At 39.2% G+C, this 22,178-nt stretch overlaps 1 protein-coding gene across 4 annotated transcripts in view; it reads right to left on the bottom strand.

The window, feature by feature from the left end:
* ccser1 (coiled-coil serine-rich protein 1) overlaps positions 1-22,178 on the bottom strand; it is a 119,350-nt gene that overhangs the window by 69,336 nt on the left and 27,836 nt on the right. For all 4 annotated transcript variants that reach the window (XM_035950726.2, XM_035950727.2, XM_023275764.3 and 1 more), the window contains exons 7-8: positions 7,834-8,008; positions 2,806-2,883 (exon numbers count right to left, since the gene is read on the bottom strand). In XM_035950726.2, the coding sequence (XP_035806619.1) occupies positions 2,806-2,883; positions 7,834-8,008 (253 nt within the window). The remainder of the gene's footprint in view (positions 1-2,805; positions 2,884-7,833; positions 8,009-22,178) is intronic.

The following is a 22,178-nucleotide window of genomic DNA, read 5'->3' as shown; positions in this document are numbered from 1 at the left end:
ATGCAGCATCTGACACAATGATAAATGCTTCACTATAAAAAGAATGTCCTCGTGTCTGCTGAAACAAAGGTGAATGTACACAAATGTCAATTCATTATGAAAAAATTGCTGTCCTAGACTCTTTTATTAACACGCTGGTGCTTGGAATACACCTCTGGCAGGAACTGTGATTTTTCTTTTTTTCCCCTTACTTCTAAAATACAGTAGCACACTTTAACTGGGACAAAATTGGGTAAAAAAAAATCGTGTCATGTGCATCGGTTCTAAATTAAACTAGGACGCACTGTGACACTGCAGCCTCTCAGGTGGCAACCGTAGATTATTTTTACACCCACGGAGCAGTTTTCTGGAGTGCCAGGACAAATTCTCTTCTTTCTCGCCCCTCCCTCAATCCCTCTTCTTTTTTCTTCCAGCTCCCTGCCGTCTTTCTCTACCAACCTCCTCCTCAAACTATTCCATCATTTTTTTCTCTCTTTCACCCCCATCTCTTGCACTCCTCTCCTCTTTTACTTATCTGCTAATGTCATCAAACTGAATGTGTTCCTTTTGGCCACACCTCAGCGCGAGCTCCCCGACTTTCCTCAACCTTTCCCCCTCATCTCCTTCCTCTTCAATCCATCTTATAGTCAAGTACAATGCCCTATTCTCGGCACTGCAACTTTTCCCTCATATTCAGCTTCTATTCATGCATTATGCCCTCCATCTTTATGTTGTTTTCCGTGCCTCCAGCTCTGTCAAAAGGTTAGCCTTTGCCTCCCACCATCTTACTCATTCCTTTTTCTATGTATACACACACACTTCTCTTATTCCTCTACCTGTTTCTGCCTCCTGCCTAACCTCAGATATCCTCCAACTCTTGCTGCTTTATCCTGCTCTTTAACTATATCGAGCTCCACGTTGCGTCACACCCTCATTGCCTCTTCCTTTGAGAAACCACAATTGTCTTCTTGTCAAATGAGGAGAGATTCAGCATTTTTAGGGCGAATGTCGAATCTCTAATAAAAAATAAACAAAACCAAAAAATAGTCACCTAGGAATTAAACTTAGGAATTTGCTTTTAAATACTGTTTAATGGCAAGAATTGCTACACACAGTGCTAAGTGATGAGAGACGTGATACAATAAAAATCTTCAAAACATAGAATAGACCTCCTGTAAGATAAACTAAAGAAGCAGTCGTAGAATATGTTGCATACACTTATCTATGTGTTGCCTAAGTCATGCAGTACATGCAACATAATTATGTAATTCAGTTCAATTCGATCTGGCAACATTTGTGGTCTGCTGTACTCTCTCTCTCTCATTGTTTCTTCTCTACCTCTTCACCATCCACTGTGGAAAAAAAAGAAAAAAAAAGTCCCTCCAAAAATACTATTTTCTGTTGATTATCGGTGAAGTCTTTATTCAAGCCCATATCTATGTTTCAGACAGTTTAATCAGAACATTTCCCTCTCTGTCCCAATGAAACCACCCCATCTGATCCCACTTTCAAGCAGTCCATCTTCACAGTCTGTCCATCTGTAGCATTCCTTCATGGGAGAGTTTGAGCCAAAGCTGCTGTCCTCATGCTGTGTCCCACCCTACATTTTCATTTTTTTTACTTTTAATTTCTCCTTATCATCCAGCTGCCACTGATACTCCATGTAGGTCAATAAAGAGGGCATGCAGTCAAGCAAACAACCGCTCTCTCTCTCTCTCTTTCTCTCTCACACACACACAAATGAATAAATGCACGTTAACTGTGACGAATACCAAATATTATATGTGTAGCCCCACGTCAAAATAAAAACGGACACACAGTATGAGGTGCACTCATACACATTTAGTGCAGCAACACACTCAGTAAACAGCAATGCTCAATATTTGTTGGGTTTGTGTCAGTAGCTTGTGGTTGTGTTTTACTGCACCATATTTAAAGAGGCTTTCACTAGTGTATACATTCATGCACGTGAATGGAACTTCAATACACAGCGGTTCAAAAAGAGAACTCTGCAGCGACCAAACTAAATCCTGGTGAAAAGCTTGACAAAAGCCCTCCCCTGGTAAACTTAAACCCTGCTCACACACTCAGAAGCAAGCACACACTTGAGCACTCACACACATGCTCCCTGCAGAGATTAATAAATCTCATCCAGATCGCACAGCTCTGATGGACTAGGTTGACAGAGGGGGTCTGGAGCCTGTCAAGGCAAGCAAAGCACTTTGGCCCTTTCTCATTCAATTTATCCTCACCCTTTGCGTTTTTTTATCAATCTTTTTGCTACTCTCTTCTTTATATCACCCTCTCCTTCACCCACTCTGCCTTGCCCCATTGCTCTCTTTTTTCTTATTTGATCTATTTATGATTCATTAGAAGTGGGTCTAGAAAAAAGACTGTTAATTGTTCCGATAAGGGTAAAACCGAAGGAGACACGCAGATCAAAGGAAGACTCAGTTTTATATTTTGGATCACAGACAGACTGCTGTGTCTTTTTAATTGATCTAGCTGGGTCGATGTAATTGAAGGCTGTTTGAGTGTATAGTCTGATCTGCAGCTTAAAAAAGCACAACAACAGAGCTCCATATATGCATAACATGATGGCATAAACTCTATTTTGCCATCACATCGTAAACTCAGGAGACACTGCATGTTTATATTCATGTTTTTCAAAATGTTAAGTCACACAACACATTGTAAATGGCATTTTAGCATAATCACAACCTGTGACTTTTACGCTCACACTGTGGCCGCTCACGCTGAACAGAAACACAAATAAATTGTACAAATGCATAAAGCAACAAGCATAAACAGTCTGCTTTAGGTTACCTTAAATGGAAGAGACTTTTCGCTGCAAGGGCTAATGGGTAGAGACTGGAGGCTGCTGGCTGGACTTGTCTCTGTGCTCTGCAACAGATTTAAACATAACAGAATGACATCAGGATGAGGTTTGTAATATACACGGTGCTGGTGATAAACTAGTAAAGTGCACAGCATAACTTCTACTGGAAAGGTCTTAATCAATATTTCAATATGTGACTCAATTGAAGTATCTGCAGTATATTTTAGCTTATCATTCTTTCAACTTTGTTCTGTTGTTAAGCAGTATTGAAAAGATACATAGAAGTCTATTACTCATTCAATACTAAAATAGAGAGAGATGTAATGAATTAAAATAGTTGCTCATTTCCACTGCAGCATCCTAAACCTTGGAAGCGTTTTATACAGAATATCGGAAAGGGAATATTAAAGCTTTTCTATTGATTTTTGTTTGAACCACATGTGGTTCACAAAAAGAAACAAGATGTAGGTGAGATGGCTGTATCAGTACAAAACCGTGTTCTAACATGTATTATTCCCACCTGGTTTCTTAGATAATCTCTGTTTTCCAACATCATCTGTGATCAGACACATTTTGGCATTGCTCCTCGACACAGGTGTCAAGTGGGCAGATAGCAGGGGCAGATAGAGGAGGATCTAAAATATACACACACACACACACACACACACACACACACACACACACACACACCCCAACCTGCTGTCACATGCGCACAGACGAAACACGGTTCCTTAAAAAGAGCAGACGCTGGTCTAAATGTCACCTGTGAAGGCTTATGATAGGACAGATGGGAAAGTAGGAGAGGATAAAATGGTCTCCTCAGCCAGGACTGCCGATTTGATATAATGCTACATAGTAAGGACGCAGGGAGGATATAACAAGATACATGACAAAGACAAAGGAAGAACAGGAGAAAGGTAATGTGAAGCACGAGTTAAATACCTGTTCTACACACTTTGATTTCTGATACAGGTCTATTTCTTGCCGTATGCTGGCCTTTTGCAGATTTATATGACAACTACCCCTCCGTTGTTTGGGGGAAATGACCGTGCCTACAATCAAGATCCACTAAAAATGTGCTTTTTAAGCATTAGTCTAATTGTATGTGCATATTTTTGGCAAATTTTCAGGTTTGAGGGCGGGGAGGGGAGTTCTGAGAAACATTAGAGCCCAAATCTTTGCACAGCATAAACTTGATGGTTTATTGGTTTGGCTGACCTTTTAAAGAAGCATACCTCCCTATCAGAATTATAGGTGTGCTATGGCGTCAGGCCCTCAATGTGTCATCGATGATCAATGCCTTTCTCTATGTAGAGAGACAGGCACGCACTCACTGACACCCACACTCTCTCTCTCTCTCTTCCTGTCACACATACACATTCTCTTTAAGGTCACCCCTGTCCCACAGGCCTTAACACACAACTGTCCCCACAATTAGATGTGGTTCAGTAAAAAGCCTTTCAGATTTAAGAATTGGCTGCCGGGGAGCTGTGGATTTAATGACTTGCACTACACTGAAACTAAATGTCTACAGATGATGAATGGCCTAAGAAAGGAAAGCAGGTTTTGTTGTTTGATGCACACCTTTAATCACGTCAACACATCAGTTAAATCAAGAAATGAAAACCTTCAAATAACTCGAGGCGAATTCACTCCCACCCTCTCATTGACATTTGACTTTTTATAGGAAGAAAGCACCGTTCTAAAATCTGTCGTGCAATTTACTCAGTTCTTTGGCAAGCAGAGCTTAAGGGCTTTAAACTGAAAATACTCTGCTTGAATATCCCCAGTTCTTCTTCAGGATGGCTCTCTGTTTCAGTCACAGAATGTAGTTGTATGTGTCCACCTCAGCTTTTGCTGATGCTGACAGGTCACACACTAGCTGGCTGCTGTATGACAAGGTTCTGCTTCTTTCCAAAAACTGATTTAACTGTGGCAATAGAGATGAATAGCACAACCGGCAATGTAATGAACAACTGCATTTCCAACACTGGGCTGCTGATATGATTTGGTGGAGGCACCATGAATAAGCTGCTGCCACAAGTCAAGCAGCTCCTTGTGGGGTTAGAGTCGGTCGGACTCGGGCATGGCGGTGCACGTTTGGATACAGTACAACAATGCCTACAAAGGCTGCGAATATATGCTGTAACAAATTGTGCGTCACAGTTTTGCTACAGTCCATGGCTGACACTGACAAACGGGAATCATTGTGTTAAGCAACATTAATGCACACATAGACATTTTAGAACTGTTCCTCCGTGCAACCAACAGGGTAAACTGCTGAAAGAGAAATAATTCAAGCATAGATTAAGCCCCACCCTCCCCGATCTTTCATTTTCTGTCTCAGATAGAGACCTCACTTTTTTTAAAGTCAAGGCAAATTGTAGCTCAAGGCACGTAGTCACTGAACAGTGTGATGTCTCTACCATCTCCAGTCTGGAAGTACACTAAATTTACTGCATTTGTGCAAGGAATGTCCCAACCTAATCTTAAAATCTAGACAGGCACAAACCTATACCCGACTCAATGTTTACATGTATTGTCTTGCAGAAATGTGAAAAATTTAAAGAAAACTGCTTAAGCAATGCTGTCCTAGTTTATCCCGTCCTAATTAAACACTTGTTAGCTGGCCCGAGGTCAGTAAGCCTCACTGGCATCTTTATCACGGTGCTCCTTTACTCGCAAGTGCTTACCTCCTGTGGTTGCTACAGGACTAAACAGCAAGAGGCTCCACCTGGTGTCGCAACTAGGTACTACAACTAATCTACAATACTTAAAGCGTACATGATCTAGGAGAATGACACTGGATATCAGCAGATGCTAAATATTAAAAGACTTGGATCAGGAGAAAGAAAGGCTTCTTTTAACTTAAAAGTAACACAAAGACGATATGCAAAAATAATGTTAATGTTATATATGCAATTACGATGATATGCAATTCGATACCAGATAATGATTTGGATTTTTGAGGAGAGGAGAGGAGAGGAGAGGAGAGGAGAGGAGAGGAGAGGAGAGGAGAGGAGAGGAGAGGAGAGGAGAGGAGAGGAGAGGAGAGGAGAGGAGAGGAAGACGAAGACAAACTGCCCATTCTTCTTTTTGGGACAGTAATATTGGGCAACACTACAAATTTCTATGAACAAAAAAGAGTAGAAGTTCGAACCTATAAGTTAAGGTAAATTAAAAAAAAAAAAAACAATAGAACGAAAGATTGGGGCACAGTAGCAGAAGGTCAAGTAAATAAAATGCAAAGAAAACAGATTTGCCTAGTCACCCTCCCCTTGCTGCAGAATGGATTATATCTGCTGATGGAAGGTAACAAAATTTGCAAGTTAATGACACAACAGAGCAAGCAAAGAGGGCAAAGTATCTGCTCTTTCATATTCATGTTCTGCTGCCATGTACCCTCTCTCTCTTGCACTCCCTTTAGTTTATGTCTCTCTCTACAAATTATTTCATCATTTTCCCGTCTCATGTCTCTCTCACAGTGGCCCTGGGAGAAAAACAGAGAGATGAACAGTAAAGAGATCAGGAGAAAGCCGTACATATGCCTCTGCAGACTGTAATTCACAGCTAGCTTTGATCTTAGTTTAGAGATACTAATGGTGGGGTATTAGGGAAGGTCTGGTCACCCTTTTATATGTCTTTTTGTGTATTTGAATTTGTGAGTGTCGACCTGTGTAATACTTTTGTATTTGGTGAGGGTCAGTCACCCATGTAGATTACAAAAAAGCAGCAACCAGACACAACTAATGGATGTTCTTTCAGCTCAACTTCCCAAGCTTATGGTAAGAGCAACATCCCTTCTTGTAAATGTATTATGCATTTTCAACATGTCAACAAAGGGTATTACAGAAAAAATATTATCGTGTCAATTCCAAAACAAAGCATACAGATTATGTATTAAACACAATCAACAGCAGTTTCCAATTAACTAGTCCTACTGAAGCTGCGCTCACCAAACTTTAAAAAAAAGACAATCGCTTAGGCCTCAGTCACTTTCCAGAAAAGTGGAATTATCCTTCTGGACTGGTTTGGACTACAATGTAAAACTGAAATTGCAACTTCCATTCAGTGGTTGATTGCAAGGGTTATCTTCTGGCTGTCCCAATTCTGACTCTCCGCAAATTGCATTGACCCAAAAAAAAGCATGTAAATCACATCTGCAACAATTTCATGTTCTTCAAAAAAGAATTGAATGTATGATAAAAAGTAAATGTTTCACAAGTTTAACAGCAAGAATGATATTTTATTAATTTTAAATTCTGGTGTGGAGCAGCCTAACAAGTCAAAAGGCTGTATGACTGCAGTGGGTTGAAGTCAATACGATTCTCTGGTTTACATAAGTCAACCGTGTCGTGCTATTGCAACGTGCCAGTGCTTCACTAAGTGACCATTACAGTCAATCATGTCTATAATAGTGTGGATGTAATTTTACTGAAATGGCCTCATAACCTGGGGTAAAACTTTATCTTTAAGCAGACTAAAGCATTTAAAGAACAGAGTTACAGTCTAAAACAGGAGGATTAATGTGTGCGCTGTGAGTGTATTTGTGTATATATAAAGAATGTGATGGCAGACAGTCAAATAAGCCTCCCAGTTTCCTCCTCCAAATGTAGAAGCTGATTAAATTGACTAAACAAAGTGATTAAAGAGACCTTTTAAAAGCAGAAAGGCAACCTCTTTGACAAGATTTCACGGAGCTGAAATAAAGCTGATTAAAAACAGAAAATCTGAGTGGAGAGCTGTGCACAAAGGATTTTAAATGAAACTGAAGCATAATATTTGCTAACCCATTAACTTTACTAGTTCAGAAAAACTGATGCATTTATGACTTGATCAGAGAAATGCTGTCAAGGTAGTATAACTTGTGCTATGTTACAATCATTACAGAGGTTGTACAATACTGTTCTGTAATGTCATCTGAAGCTTAATTTTTTATTTTGTCATATTTGCATACAAGTCCTCGTCACGAGGCGTCTACATGCTTATGGCGGTGTGGTATGTGAATATCCCACCTCCTGCAGTGTCCGTCTCAGTCTTAAAAGCAGGGTTTTGACAGCAGTGCAGTCCTGTTGCATCAGTCTGAGTGGAAGGGTCTCAAGGCCTGGAGGTAGGGGGTCATCTTCCCTCCCTAAAAACAGTCCTGTGCTCCAGTCGGCAGGCAGGAGGCTGGTCGGACGGTTGGGTTCCCTGCAGGAGAGGTGGAGTGAAGGAAGAGCAGAGAAATAAAGAATTTAATGTTAGTATGAGTCCGTGTTCGACCTTGGCCTGTCTTCACTGCTTCTCATTGCTGCCTTTGGTGAGTATTGATGATGTACATGACACATTACACAGTAATGTGAAGATACCAGCTGCTCCTGAACATCCCAGCAATTCCCACAATTCTGTGAGATATCATGTGTGACCGACAAAAGTGAACAAACATGGTCTGAACAATAGCTTGGCAGCATGTGGAACATTAATGTGTGGCAATTAGATGCAACAAAGCAAACTATACCTTCCACAGAGCAGTAAAAATCTGTTTGTATAATACTGAGAGGAGTCGCAATTATTCAAATGATGTGTGGAGATTTCGAAACGTTTGTCTTTAGAACTCCCATTAGGAGAATCAAAAAAGTACGCTGTTGAAAAGTGAAATGCACGCTCCAAATTCTACACTAAGTGGCTTCAAATAATACATAGCAAGAAGAAAAGTGAGACAGACAGAGAAACTGAAAAACAAGAGAGATTCCTACACAGGGTGAAACTAGACAGGGCAACAAAAGAAACGGTGGAGATCAAGACCTGCAACAGTCACCATACATAGCAGCTGCTCCACAGGACCCCCTAAGGACTCTGTTTTAATGAGCACTCATTTCTATAATAAGTCTGTTTTAACATTTTAAAACCAACAAAATGAGCTGATAATATACTCCCACACGAACAAAAGCATACCTGCTAATCTCACTATCATCATCGACTCAGAATGGATATTCTCAAAAGATTTGTGTTTTGTATTATTATATGCCCTCAATTACTCTACAGAAGAAGAAAAAAACCTTAGGTATATGTTTGTGCATGCAGCTGATTGTGTGTAGGAGGTCTCCCGGTTGGAGTAATAAAGCCTTTGATGTTAACTGGGGGGAGACTGATGGGCCGTTTGACAAATCAATGAAATTAAATCTTTCCAAAAAAGGTAAGTTCATGAGTCACTGTTTAAGGTTGAATTATCAACAAGCCTCAAAAGCAGTGTAGCCCTCTACACAGCTGTGACACTTTTGTGAGGGTGCAAGGTTGGATTCAGACACACATTAACAGAAACAACTGTGGGAGATCAACCGAAGCACTGTTTAAATTAACTGTCCTATTTGGGAACATAGTCTAACAGTAAACAGGCTTTTGGAGCTGTATGTCTTTGGTCGCCGGTGCATGGCCTCTGTTCTTTGTCTGACCTTCAACATCTACAGTATTAAGTACAAATGAGGACAACTTGAATGATGAACTTTCAGTAGGAGTCAGAGATGCTTAATGTCATAGCGTTCCTCATATTTCTTTGCCTTCCAGCCAACACTAAAGCTCAATCCAAGCACCACTACTACAAACACTGACCTTATCTATAAAAACTGTATCTTCATAGTCATTCATTGCTTGGAGCTCACTTATTCCATCAGTTTCAAAGTTTCAACAGAGGCATATTTTTAACTTAAGCTTATAATGTAAGACTGCTTTAAATTCCACCACACATGAAAATGGTCTCAAAATAAAGATCAAGCTCTCTTTCAGTTATGTAGCTTTAACTGTTTCTAAAGAATTGTGTGACTAATGTTTTAATTTGGTTTGTTAGATCTTGCCTGGCCACTCATACATACAAAATGTCAAATACATTAGAAAAATAAATGCAGAGAAGCTTACTGTGATCGCTATGCATAGTTATGAATCCGAATGAATGTCTGTGAGGCTGGTGTTGTGGTGTCTAAAGGTTATTATAGATGATTAAGTGAAAGTATAAGATAGATTCTAAAAAGCCATTTCCTTTTCTACATTCTCATTTTGGAATTAACATTTGCCCAAGGTTAATAGCTTTTCATGGGTATGTTTAGCACTCATTTCACACAGTGGTAATTATACAGGAACACTTTCAAACCACTAGAACACAAGCTGCGTTCATGGGCACAAATAATGTAATCTAAGTTGTTTAACATGATCAAATATCCATTTAGTAATGGAATAAAATGTACAGACTCGAATGGAAACTGTGGTTAGAGTACTATGTGTGATCAAGAATTTAAAAGCAACAAAGAACAAAGTAAAAATAGCCAGTGATTTCTGTAGATTTTTCAAATGTCAAAACAGAAGTTCAAAGAAAAGACTTGTTTCAGCCTCCAAACTAATGTGTTTTGAAAAAGGAAGAACATTTACAATGAACTATCATACACAATGAAAACATTATGTTAAGGTGATGCTTCTTTCGCACAGTAATGTACTTAATAAACTCATCATGAATTTAACTTTTAGTTTTGCCACTTTAATTCTAAATTGGTTGCAAATCCTTTCCGCAAGTTGTCTAATTGAGCACTCAAGAAAAGCAGCATGATACAAAATGAAATAAGGACTGAGGAAAAACAAATGCATCTGGTGCAATTAGAGCAGTTGTTGATTATTGACTTAATGTTGTAAATAAACTGCTGTAAATATATGTTTATAAAAATCTTTGGACATAAGCGTTACATTTTCCCTTCCATAACTCACGGTTATGGGCAGTTCATTCATTTCAGACAGTCAAAGAAAGCTGTCCCCAGGAAAAACAACATAAGTTAATGAAAAGATTAATCAAATGTGTTTCAATAAACTGAATTCTTACATTAACATTTCTCTGCCAAGTAGTGATATTTTGACAGAAGTGCATAAAAGGGGACTGTGTGTCTCACCTTCTTTATGACATTTTCAAAAGGTGAGCTCAGAAATACCACCCTCCTGTCTGAAAACCACGCAGACAACCTCCGAGTTCACAGTCTGCATAACAAGAAACGAAGGAGAGGGAGAGACGGCAGTAAAGAGAGGCACACATAGACTCGGAAACGAGGAGTTCTTAATCATCAAAAGACCATGTTCACTTTGACTGATAGCCGTTTAGAGCGAGGTAAGGGGAAATTAGATGCCTTTTGTGCCATTGTCCTAGAAAAATCACCAAGTAAACATTGTTGGGGGGGTATTAAGTCAGACAGCAAATTTTCCTGGAGAACGTTTTTTTGAGCAAAACAAGACAATATCACTAAAATATCGATCAACGTAAGCCATTCTAAAGAGGACTCGCTGGAAAGGTCAGACTAAATTGCACTTCTTCTTCACCGGTTCACCATCCCATGCCTCTTTCTGCTTTCCACTATCATTTATTCACCGTCCTCCTCCACCTCTTTATCTGTCTGTCCCTCCTTTTCACTCTTTTTCTATTTATCAGTCTTCAAACCTTAACAATGCTCTCCATTTTCCCCCTTTCCTACTTTTCTTTGTTCACTTGCACGTCCCTTATCCACCTCCACCCTACCCTTCGCCTGAGCACTTGTCTTCCATCCCTACAGCTCTCCATTTGCCCCTTCCTCGGGTTTCCCCTCTATCACCTTGACACCCACAACACTAAACTGATGCAGTATCAAAGCTGAAAGTGTCCCCCTGGGGATTCAGCTGAGCACCTCAGACAAATGTCGAGGAAGCGTGCTGTCTTTTGAGGACAGGTGAGCGCTGTCTGTCAAGCAGTGCAGAGTGCTTTCTTCCCTTCTTAAACTGTATTGTTTGTAGCTTTTTTCCTGCCTGGTATCTCTGGTTAGAGCAAACTTTCTCCATTTAGTTCTCTCTTGCCCCACCTTACTATTCAGGTGGGATGAATTGAGCATAAATAAATGACAAATGATCAATCAGGCATTCTTCTCTCTGAGCGCCGTGTCAAATGGCGCAGTGTGGTGCCAAAATGTTTTGTTTTTGGGGGGTTTTTTTTCTTCACAAGGTTGTTTTGTGTTTTGTTTTTGTTTTTCTACATCTGTGTGTTTCTCTAAGCCTGACACTTTTGCCCTTTCTCTAGCTTTCACCAGGGTTTCAGGCTTGGATTCTTCTTTTACCTCTGTGGTACACATCAAATCCACAGAGCGACAGAGAAATGAGTGGGAGAAGGGTTCAAACAATACTTGGCTCACCCAAAACAATAATCATAGAGGTGTCTGTATGCAAGGTATTCACTCTTTCAGGGGACTAGAAGTTGAATATTTCTGGTTAAGCTGAGCAGCTCAGGGACATACTCTAAAGATACTTTACTGTGAGCAATGTTTTTTGTTTTTTTTTAAATGGAAATATCACTCATTTCTGGATCCACTGTCATGCCGTCTGTAGCGCTAGAAATGGCATCCTGTGATGGCTTTATTTTGCTTATACTCCAACAAAGTATCTCCTATAAGTTAAATCCATCTGTGACAAATTTCTAATGACATTTTATTCTAGCAAACAACATTCACACACAATCCAGACTGTAAGCTGTGTCACTGTGTAAATTTAATGAGGTCGTCCTTGTGTCATTTCTGACTTCCCCTGAAAATTTCATCCAAATCCGTTAGTCCGTTTTTGAGTAATGTTTCACACACAGACAGATTCACAGACGAACGTACGCCGATCGTCACATAACTCCGTCGTTCCTTGGCAGAGTAAAAATAATAAATGAGGACTAAAGATTCTTAAATACAAACGTTCTGATTAGTTGGGAATGTGTGTGGTTTTAATTATTAACAGTTTAACAGCTTTTTTCACAGCTGCTATTCTGACATGAAACAGCAGGAAAAACACAGTTTTACTAATGTCATGAATGAAGGTTCTGTTCTATTTAGGTACATCCTTCATTAATGTGATTAGGAACAAATGTGTTTATGTACCATTTCATGTCAAAATGTGAGAAACATCTATTTGCAGGTTGTGTGGGATAAAACACACAAGAAGCTAAATTCTCATCTACAGTAATTCACTGCATGTTTACAACCAGGTAAGCAACCTTATAAAAACATGCAACACTTGTTTGCTTCTCCCCCCTGGCAGCCAACTCCAAATCCTAGTGTAAGTCCTGTTTTAGGTTAGGTTAGTCCGTTTCACTGAACGTAGGATTCAGGTATAAGCCACTATTCATTTCAGTCAGCATTCTCACGCCCTTCCATTATTTGTGTGTTACTGTTTTCCTTGTAACAGGAAACAACAACAAACTCCATGCAGCAACCTACCACACTGAATATTTCAAGTTTTGCTGAGGATTTTAATCTTGTAGTACGGCAGCCCTGCTACGTTTTTGTTTTTGTTTTTTTTTTGGGGGGGGGATGAATTATTCATCTTATTCACAGTTTTTGCCTTGCTGCATGCAAATGCTCCACCACAATAATTTTAACCATCATTATTTTTAGGGAACACCAAAGTCATGCCTTTCCCTTAGCCCTACCCAGGATGACGGAGATGCGTTTTTTTTTTCCCCCACTACAGCAGCATGATAGTGAGGTGCAACCTGAGCATTGAGTTGTACTGAATGGGTTGGCAAAGTGAGATTACTTTAGGGTTAAAGTTATGGCTAGATTAGGATTAAGGTTAAGAAAATGAAAATGCCAGGCCGTCTGCAACCATGGAAACACAACTCCGTGTGAATGTGTGTGTGTGCGCGCATACAACAGCATGTCACAGTATATATTTTTGACTCTAGTTACAGGGTAGAAAAAGTCATTTTCCAGCTAAGCATGAGACTCATCTGCAGGTAATTACCCCACACATACAAGCGCATGCACACACACATGCACACACACACGAGGAAGTGAACAGCACAGTTGAAGACAAGTCTGTTCAGTGATGATAGATGTTATACAGGCAGGGAGGCCGTTCCTCTACCCAGGGTCATCTGTCTTTTCACTGTCATGAGCCGATAGGCTGACACTCTCATTCTATTTTTTTTTTTTTTTTTTACAACTCTCTCTCTCCCTCTTTCTCCCTCACCCTCTCTCTCTCTCTCACACACATACCAACCGACACACACAGACCGACGCACTACACCTCTGAACAGGTTATATGTAAGTGTGTGCAGATAATAAGACTCTGTGATAGTAGTCAATTTAAAAGATTACACAAGTGGACAAAATCCAAATTTGAATAGATAAAGATGTAGTATTATACCAGCTAGTGTCTGAAACTGGTACTGCATGAGCATGTCAATGTGACGATAATTACAAGTGAATGCATGGATTAAAGTGCAATTAAATATTTTCACTGAGATTTTCTTTCTACTGTTTTTTCAGACTAATTACACAATGAAAAGAAAACAGTATGAAAAAAATGTTCCTTTTGCACTGCACTGTTGTTTTTCTTTGCTCCTCCCATTCTTTCCACTTTTCTTCCCCATTTAGTTCATATATTCAGTTTGATATATTTTATCCTGCTCACTTCACCTCTCTTTTCAATAGACATGCTTTTTCACCTTTTGCCTTTCTTGTACTTACACACTCCTCTCCATCCTTCTGACTCACAATTCTCCTTTCAGAAGCCATTTCTCAACAGCAGCGTGATCCATTTCACCGACCTGAAAAAGCCAATTATCTGCCTTTTTATGACTTTCATTATTTTACCACTCACACAGTGTTTTATTGCCAGGTTGCTGGCTGCCAGCACCGACAAATACCTGCACACACACACGTATGCATATTTCCACAGGCAGCAAACAGTACACACAGAGCAGACCACTAAGACGCGCACAAATTCCTATATGGATACTTAGATGTCTGGGTTTGCTTAACGTTCAGTTAGCACGTGAAGTGAGGAATAATGACTGCTCGTCAAACAAATTATCTGGGATTTAAGTCCATTATCTTTAGCTGCGGTGAGGAGAGGAGGGCTGCACCCTTGTCAGTCAGCAATATAAGGACTGCATTGTCTCAGGAACACTAATAGTAAAGGACACTTTAATGCTGATACATAGCGAGAAAGGCAATCAGTCCCCTCTGCCAACTTTTCTCTTATTAAATTTTTATTGACAACAAGGAACATATTTACTGGGACAATCCAATGCATGCGTGGATGTGAGCGTGCGCGTAATGCAGACATCTGTGTGTCATGAGTGTGCTTGTACCCTTGCACAAGTGAAGTACAACAGCACACCACAGCTAAGAGAGAATGATCACCCTCATTTGTCTCTCCCTCTTTCCACCTGACAGACACAGTGTACTCATCTGCATTCAGCACCTGAGGCTACGGATATTTAAAGCTGCCATTAAACTCATCTCCGACATAAAGTGCATCTGTGACTAAAGAGTGAGCACAAGCCAAGCTCCAGGCAGTGAATCTAATGGTGAATTGAACTCTTCAGACACAGAAAGGGAGAGAATATAAAACTAATGTAATATGGCAGGGGTAACTTTCTGATTAACCTAACTGTCCTTTCTGCTGTCATTTGCACTCTGCACTCTGAGTGTGCTTATTTTGCAGGGAATCTGTGTGCCTCTTTTTCTGTACCGTTGACTTTGCTGTTGCGTCTTTTACTCTTTCCGAGTATCTGTTACCTTCTGGGATTGTCTGCTCAGACGCTGCCTTGGCATCCATGATGGTAACCCATAAAAATGGCAGAGAAACACCACACTAGCTTTTTGTGGGGAGAGAAACCACAGGGAATTGTCAGAACACACTTGAGCTAATTACTATCACAACTTTTTTGTTGCTTGAAGAGATCCATTTAATATTGGTCCCGTGTGTCACATTACATTTTCCTTTTTCAGAAAACATTGCCAAGCCACATTACCAAAAATTTGACTCTGTATTTTTATCCTGTATTAAAGCCTTAAAGCGATATTGCAATAAAGTGGAGCATTGTCATTTTTTTACCACAAAAACCCTGCTATGAGTTCACAAAGTCCACTACCAGGATGTACTGCCCCAGGGAACTGGAGACATATTACTCTCTTGAGTTTATACTGTTATGCAAGCACTGAATGATTTCTTTCTACTGTTTCTGAAAGATCCACATATTTTGACGTGACTGTCAGTTTGCAATTTTCAGTGAAGACTGAATGAAAAGCCTGAATGCCACAGGTGACAACAGATCACAAAAGCAACCACTGGTTGACTGAGGCAGACTTTTTTTCACAAGTTCTCAAGTCAACAAATCAGTGTAAAAAATGCAAATTCTGCACCCAGGGGGAATTTTTTATTTGGAGGACACATTAATGTTTATCTATTCTGTTCATTACTTAAGGACATGATAATTTTTGCACTATTTATTCTAAAGCGCTGATGATAAAGAACCAGAATTTCAATGAGCGTATAATTATGTTGTGATTTTGTTTATTTAAGAAACTGCCGCCTCATTATGCCTGAGCTGACCCTGCAGCCATGAGAAGTTAAACATGCAAAATCTCAGGTAAGATTTATAAAAGAAATTTGTATACGGTAGTTATCCTTTATAGTAAGTAAACAGTAATGTATTTTTAGCCTGGGTTGGTAATATGTACTACAGATGGCAGTAAGTATGATAATCCTGTCACTGTGTGACACAAGACTCACAGTTAAATGCAGGTTTTCTGAAGTAAACTGCGAGGACAAAGCATAGAGAAGGGGGACACACACTTAAGCTGTAAATATCCAGTCGAGAATATGTATTTCAGTAAGCAGACAAACATAGCTAATGTTTTATGATGACAGTCTGCAACAACATCAACACAACCAAAAATAAATTTAAATGCTGTCTCTCTCTTTTTCATCCCATTTCCTCTTGTCACAGCCTGCCTAATTTCCTTTTGGAGAGCCAAATATATTGTTTAAGATGAGTCATAATTCTGATTTGTTGTTATTTTGTGTTGGCATTGTCGTCACCATCATGACAAAATAATAGCACCAAAGAACAAAAGTTTCAACACTGAATCATTGCAAAGTAATGATGCAAATAACAATTCTTCTATTCCGTATCTGTGCCTTTACTGTGACAAACTCTGCACTCAGGTCAGAACTTTGTGAAATGTTCACATTTGATACTTTTGTTGACCGCGATTCTAAATAAATGTTTACCGGTATCCCTTTAACAATTCTGGCTCTTTAGTCATTTTGTTTTTCGAGTTGGCCCACACAAACATAATTCCTTGTTCACGCCTGTATAAGCTCTGATTCTGATTAAAGAAAATACAAATGTGAAAAGATACCACAAATAAGCTTCTACAATGCAGGATATTAAAAGCACATATGCTCCTCTGCTTCACTGCTTTAAATGCTGTTTCTATAGCAAATAGGTCTATGAGCTGTGTAATTAGGTATTATATTTATACAGAAGGCTACAATGAAAATCAGTAGAATGTGGTTTGATTTCATACTCTACATTGAATTTATCATTGCCTCACAAAAATTAACAAGAGGCTCAATAAGTACGAGATTTGTCTGTTTGAAGCAAAATTTGCAGATTTTTTAGAATTTCAAAAGCTCACTAGTTAACATACCATATCTCTTGTTTAAATCTACACAAAAAAACAGCACTTCGGTGGAGTTACATAATTGTGTCTTGAATTCACAACAATCATCTGGCCAGTACTTCTGTGCAGCATCTCCAGCGATAGTATGGGTTGCCAGATATGTTCAGTGAGTTCAGGTTTTAGTTTTGGTCTCTGAACAGACACAATAGTCTGGCAACATCTCTGTGACAACAAGACCTCAGGATGCTGTGCACAGCCACAGTATCCAGCTGTTGTTTGCCAAGAAGTAGTTACAGCACTTACATCTCACGGAACCACCAATTATCGTTTTAACATTTGTACTCCAAGCCAGACTAGCAGTTTCCCCTTGTTCCAGTCATTATGCTAAGATAAGATGAATATCTCTCAACATGCCATGTAGTTGCCAAAAACTAATGGCTTGTATAAGCCTTTGACTGAAAAGTACCCTGATATCCTCTATGGAAAGGCTTCAGAAGGACATCCAGACTCTGGTTTTTAGCAATGTGAAGGCAAGTTGCTACACAGCTACTCATCCCAAAGATGAATGAAGAGAAATACATCACCAACAAATCCTCATGGGAAATTTTCAGTATTCCCTAAGTATGTCTTTTTGTTGTCAGTAGAAGGAAAACGTTTGGGAAAGTAGCAAACAGGGTGGGAAACATCTCAATATATTGGTGGAGAATTCAAAATTAGGAACTGTGCTGCACATTTTCGTAGAACATTGTCCCAATCTACATGTTCTAACAAAAATCTGTTCAACACACAGTATGCTGTAGTCCACAACAAACAGATGCAAGATGAAGAGAAAAAAGACAAACCATGCATGAAGAGCCAAAAACAAAAGAGCATGGCTGTCTTTGTTATTCAAATATCCTTTAAAGGCTGCAAAAAAGTACTTCAGTTCAAGTAAAGCAAACATTAAAGCCATATGTCTTAAAATCTGTTAACATATGACTAACAGTGAAAACCACTTTAAGATTTATCTTCATTTCTGGAACAGACTACTTGATAATAAAAAAAAAATAAAAAGCTATGGAGAGCAAATGAATGTCTTATTTAATGCCAATCTAATGTTTTTCTACACATTACAAATCGGGACCACAAGTTTCCGCTCAAAGCAAGGAGGGAAAAAACGAAAGCCAAGACTAATTAGTCTCCCTGTGTTGAACATTTAATAAACCCAGTAGGGTAAAGTGAATTAGAAGCTAAGCAACAATTCACAAAAGAAATATGCATGACAACAGATGCACACTGCAGAATTTTTAACACATTTTAAGAGGGTCTTAAAATGGAAAATGTCAGCACATAGTCATAGCTTTTTCTCTGAGTCTTCTTAGGAGCATAATGCTTCACTAGTGCAATTAATGTGAGAAAAGTAAAGCAATTTCGATACAAATATGTTAAGAACACAAAAATGATCAACAAATACTGTTTATTATAGGAAACAGTCCACAAAACATAGATTCATAGAAGAAGACAGACTTTTCACTGCATGTTGGATTAGAAACATTATTTACCAGCAAACTGAACAAAGAGGGAGAGAAATCTACTTCATGTTTCCTCCAACTCCCACTATACTTTGCAGGTGTCTGTGTCTGAAAATCATGCTGTAGTGCATTTTATCTGTCCCCAGCCCCACTCCATGGCTCAGCTGGATTCTTTATGCTTGTCTGTTTTTATAAATGCGCATGGGCATATAGCTGCATGTGTTTGTTAAGTACAAGGAAATGAGTGTGTAGCTTTTGCTGACTATATTAAGTCAGGTGGAATTAGACACATATAGGCTGATATACTTTATGAGTCATATTAACATTAAACAAATTTGTTCCTCTGTTTATGTGTGCGTGTGAGCAACTGCTATATAATCACAAATTACAGGTCTCCGTGGGAGACTAAAGAGCCAACTGAGAGTATACATCACTGTGTATCATATCAACCCAAACGTAAGAGGGGGGTGTTTTGACGAATTACAAGATGCTTTCTCTGCTGTTGTGCTTGCTGCTCAGCAGTGTCTTAATACACAGGTGAATCAAGTATGACAGCTATGAGTATACCGTCTTCCTCATGTCACTGTTGTCATCTATGCTGCATGTAATTTACGAGACCCAAACAATTCAGTTCTGATTACTCCTCTTCTCTTACAGAGACACAACATAAGCAAACCCAGGAACAAGACATCAAATCTCTTAATTACAAATGAGGGTCATATATAATTAATATGTAGATATATCGATACATTAATTATACTTATGTACAGTTAATTTGTCACTTAGGAGAACTGAGACCTGTATATAAATATTGTCATTTTCCTAATAAGCTTTACTATGCTAAGGGCATATCAATGTTGTAGCTGTACGTTAACCCTCACATGAGAAGAGGCGATATGGGAATTGGGACTTTTATGATTGTCCACTGCATATTTATTTACAAGGACACCTCTGAGTGTTTGCATGTCCTCTCCTCTGACTACCTGCCGTGTGCTAGTAATCTACAGCCATGAAAACAGAAAAGGAACGAGGAAAGAAGAATGAAAGGGGAGCACTCAACAGGCAGACTCCCGTTACCATAGCAACAGGCAAGCTATATCCTGACTGTCAAAATTTAATTTCCTCTGCGTCTTTTTGTGTAGGAGAGACAAGGGAAGAGCCAATGTCTTAACAGAGAACGGACATTGAAGCTGCATCACGCAAATATTCACAGGTCTAATGTGCCCACTGCAGCTCTTCCACCAACCAGAAGACACTGAGGAACCTTCATTATTTTAGTGGTGATCGCAATGCAACAGGCAAAAGTGCACAGCACACTGAAGAGAGCTTAGTGTAAGGAAATCACATTAAACTAAACACTCATCATTTAAATGCCACATAACTGATGCCAAGAAAGTACTTTTGGGCCATCGACATTCTGTCACTAGGTAGCTTTGCTTTACTGCAGTAATTTGGTGTTTCTAGCATGTAAGTATGAATGGAAATGTGTTAAAAATCACTAGAAAAAAACTACAACACACCACTGTTCACTTCAAAAATAAATCTGATTTAATTTGATTTGAATTGTCTTTTACTAGAAATGCAATAATCAATTAATTAAGCAATTAGTCAACTGAAAACACATCATTCTATTTTGACTATTTTAATTTTTTAGGCCAAAATTCAAATCATTTACAGGTTCTAACTACCAAAATGTGAAGGAGTTTTCCTCTTGTGTTGCTCCTCTTTGTCATCTAACAAATAACATTAAAGGCCTTGGACTCTTGGAGGCTTTTTTTTTTTCTTTTTTTTTTTTTTTTACAATTTGTACTCAAAAATGAACAGTAGATGAAACAGTAGTAAAATTATTTCTTTGTTTTAATAAGACAAATGTCTGTCTAAAGTGGCATCACTAAACTTTACATTATACTTTACTTTTACTCTCATTATCTTATTTATTTTTTATCCCAGGCTGTCAATGATTACATGACTCAGAAATACTGAACATAGTATATTGTGTCTCTGATCACAGATCTCTGCTCACCAGATGTTGTGCAACATGTACAAGGTGATGGGAGACACAGAGGAGCTATGTCTCTTTGGATGTTTCTACATATATTCTAGTGAATATATGACACTGAAAGAAGACTCTCATGTCTGTGGCGTCTCTCTTTACTCCTGAGCTCCTTAAATTGCTCCCCTCTCTCTGTCTGTCGCTGTCCCTCAACACACCTATGCAGCCACAAATAACGGAAATGGAGATTTAGCACATGGCTGTCTACTGCTATAGTTTTGTTACTGTGGTGTTAATGTTTACAAAGTAACAAACACAGAGAATTAAATGCCTGCCATCGAAATCATCCAACTGTCATACATCAAAGAGAAGGTATGCCTCCAAGATTTTGTGTGTGTGTGTGTGTGTGTGTGTGTGTTTGTGTGTGTGTGCGTATGTGTGTGTGTGTGTGTGTGTGTGTGTGTGTGTGTGTGTGTGTGTGTGTGTGTGTGTGTGTGTGTGTGTGTGTGTGTGTGTGTGTGTGTGTGTGTGTGTGCATACAGCAGATGTTCTCTGCAGCCTGTCAGACAGCCAGCAGTATCCCTGCAGCTGATACTCTTTCTGGATGGGCTGACTGTCTGACAGGTGTATGTGTGCGTGTGCGTGTGCATGTACATGTGCGTGCGTGCGTGCAGGTACTTGTATTATTTATGGTGCGGAGACACAAATCTGTTTACACAGTTGGGGACAAAAAAACAAATCTTTCAGGTTTGATACGGAGCCTTGGTTCTAGGTTTGCATATGGTTCTGTTTAAAATAGGGTGAGTGTTAAGGCAAAGGTAAGTCCTTGTGAAATCATTGTAAGTCAATATAATGGCCTCTGAAGGGACTGAAATACAACTGTGTATGTGTTTGTGTTTTCTTGTGTGTGAACAGAAGGGAGCTTGCTTTGCCTCCAGCAAATCAATGTCCCCTCGAGGGAATGTGGAACCTAAGACAAAGAGCAAAAGAGACTGAGAGAGATAGAAAGACAGTGTGAGAGATAGAGGAAGCCCTGGGCAAACACAATTCGCTCTCTTTCCCCCTCCAATCTCAGCTTCTACACTCACAGACATTACACATTTTCCAGTAAAATCTGTGTGAAAATGTTTTGTTAGAAGAAATCAGTGAAGATGCTGAACTAAAACAGTGGGAAATGAACACCTGCCAGCAGCAACTTCTTGGTCAGAGTATCTAAGCTGCCCCAGTGTTTCCAGTGCCAAAACAAATCAAAACATGAGCATGGTGATGTTAGGAACTGATTTGGTGTTTTATCAATTCCATGCTGATTTAAATAAAACAATATTTAAATTTACTTTGAAATAAAAACAAAGGAAAGCCTCAAAGTCTGCCTAAGCCTCACTATTGTGATTTGTAGCTGTGCTGTCAATCCATTCTTTTTT

This window comes from Amphiprion ocellaris, chromosome 6 (assembly GCF_022539595.1).
Source record: "Amphiprion ocellaris isolate individual 3 ecotype Okinawa chromosome 6, ASM2253959v1, whole genome shotgun sequence".
Classification (NCBI taxonomy): domain Eukaryota; kingdom Metazoa; phylum Chordata; class Actinopteri; family Pomacentridae; genus Amphiprion; species Amphiprion ocellaris.
The sequence above is the reverse complement of the archived record's forward strand: the minus strand, read 5'-3'. Positions and strand labels throughout refer to the sequence as shown.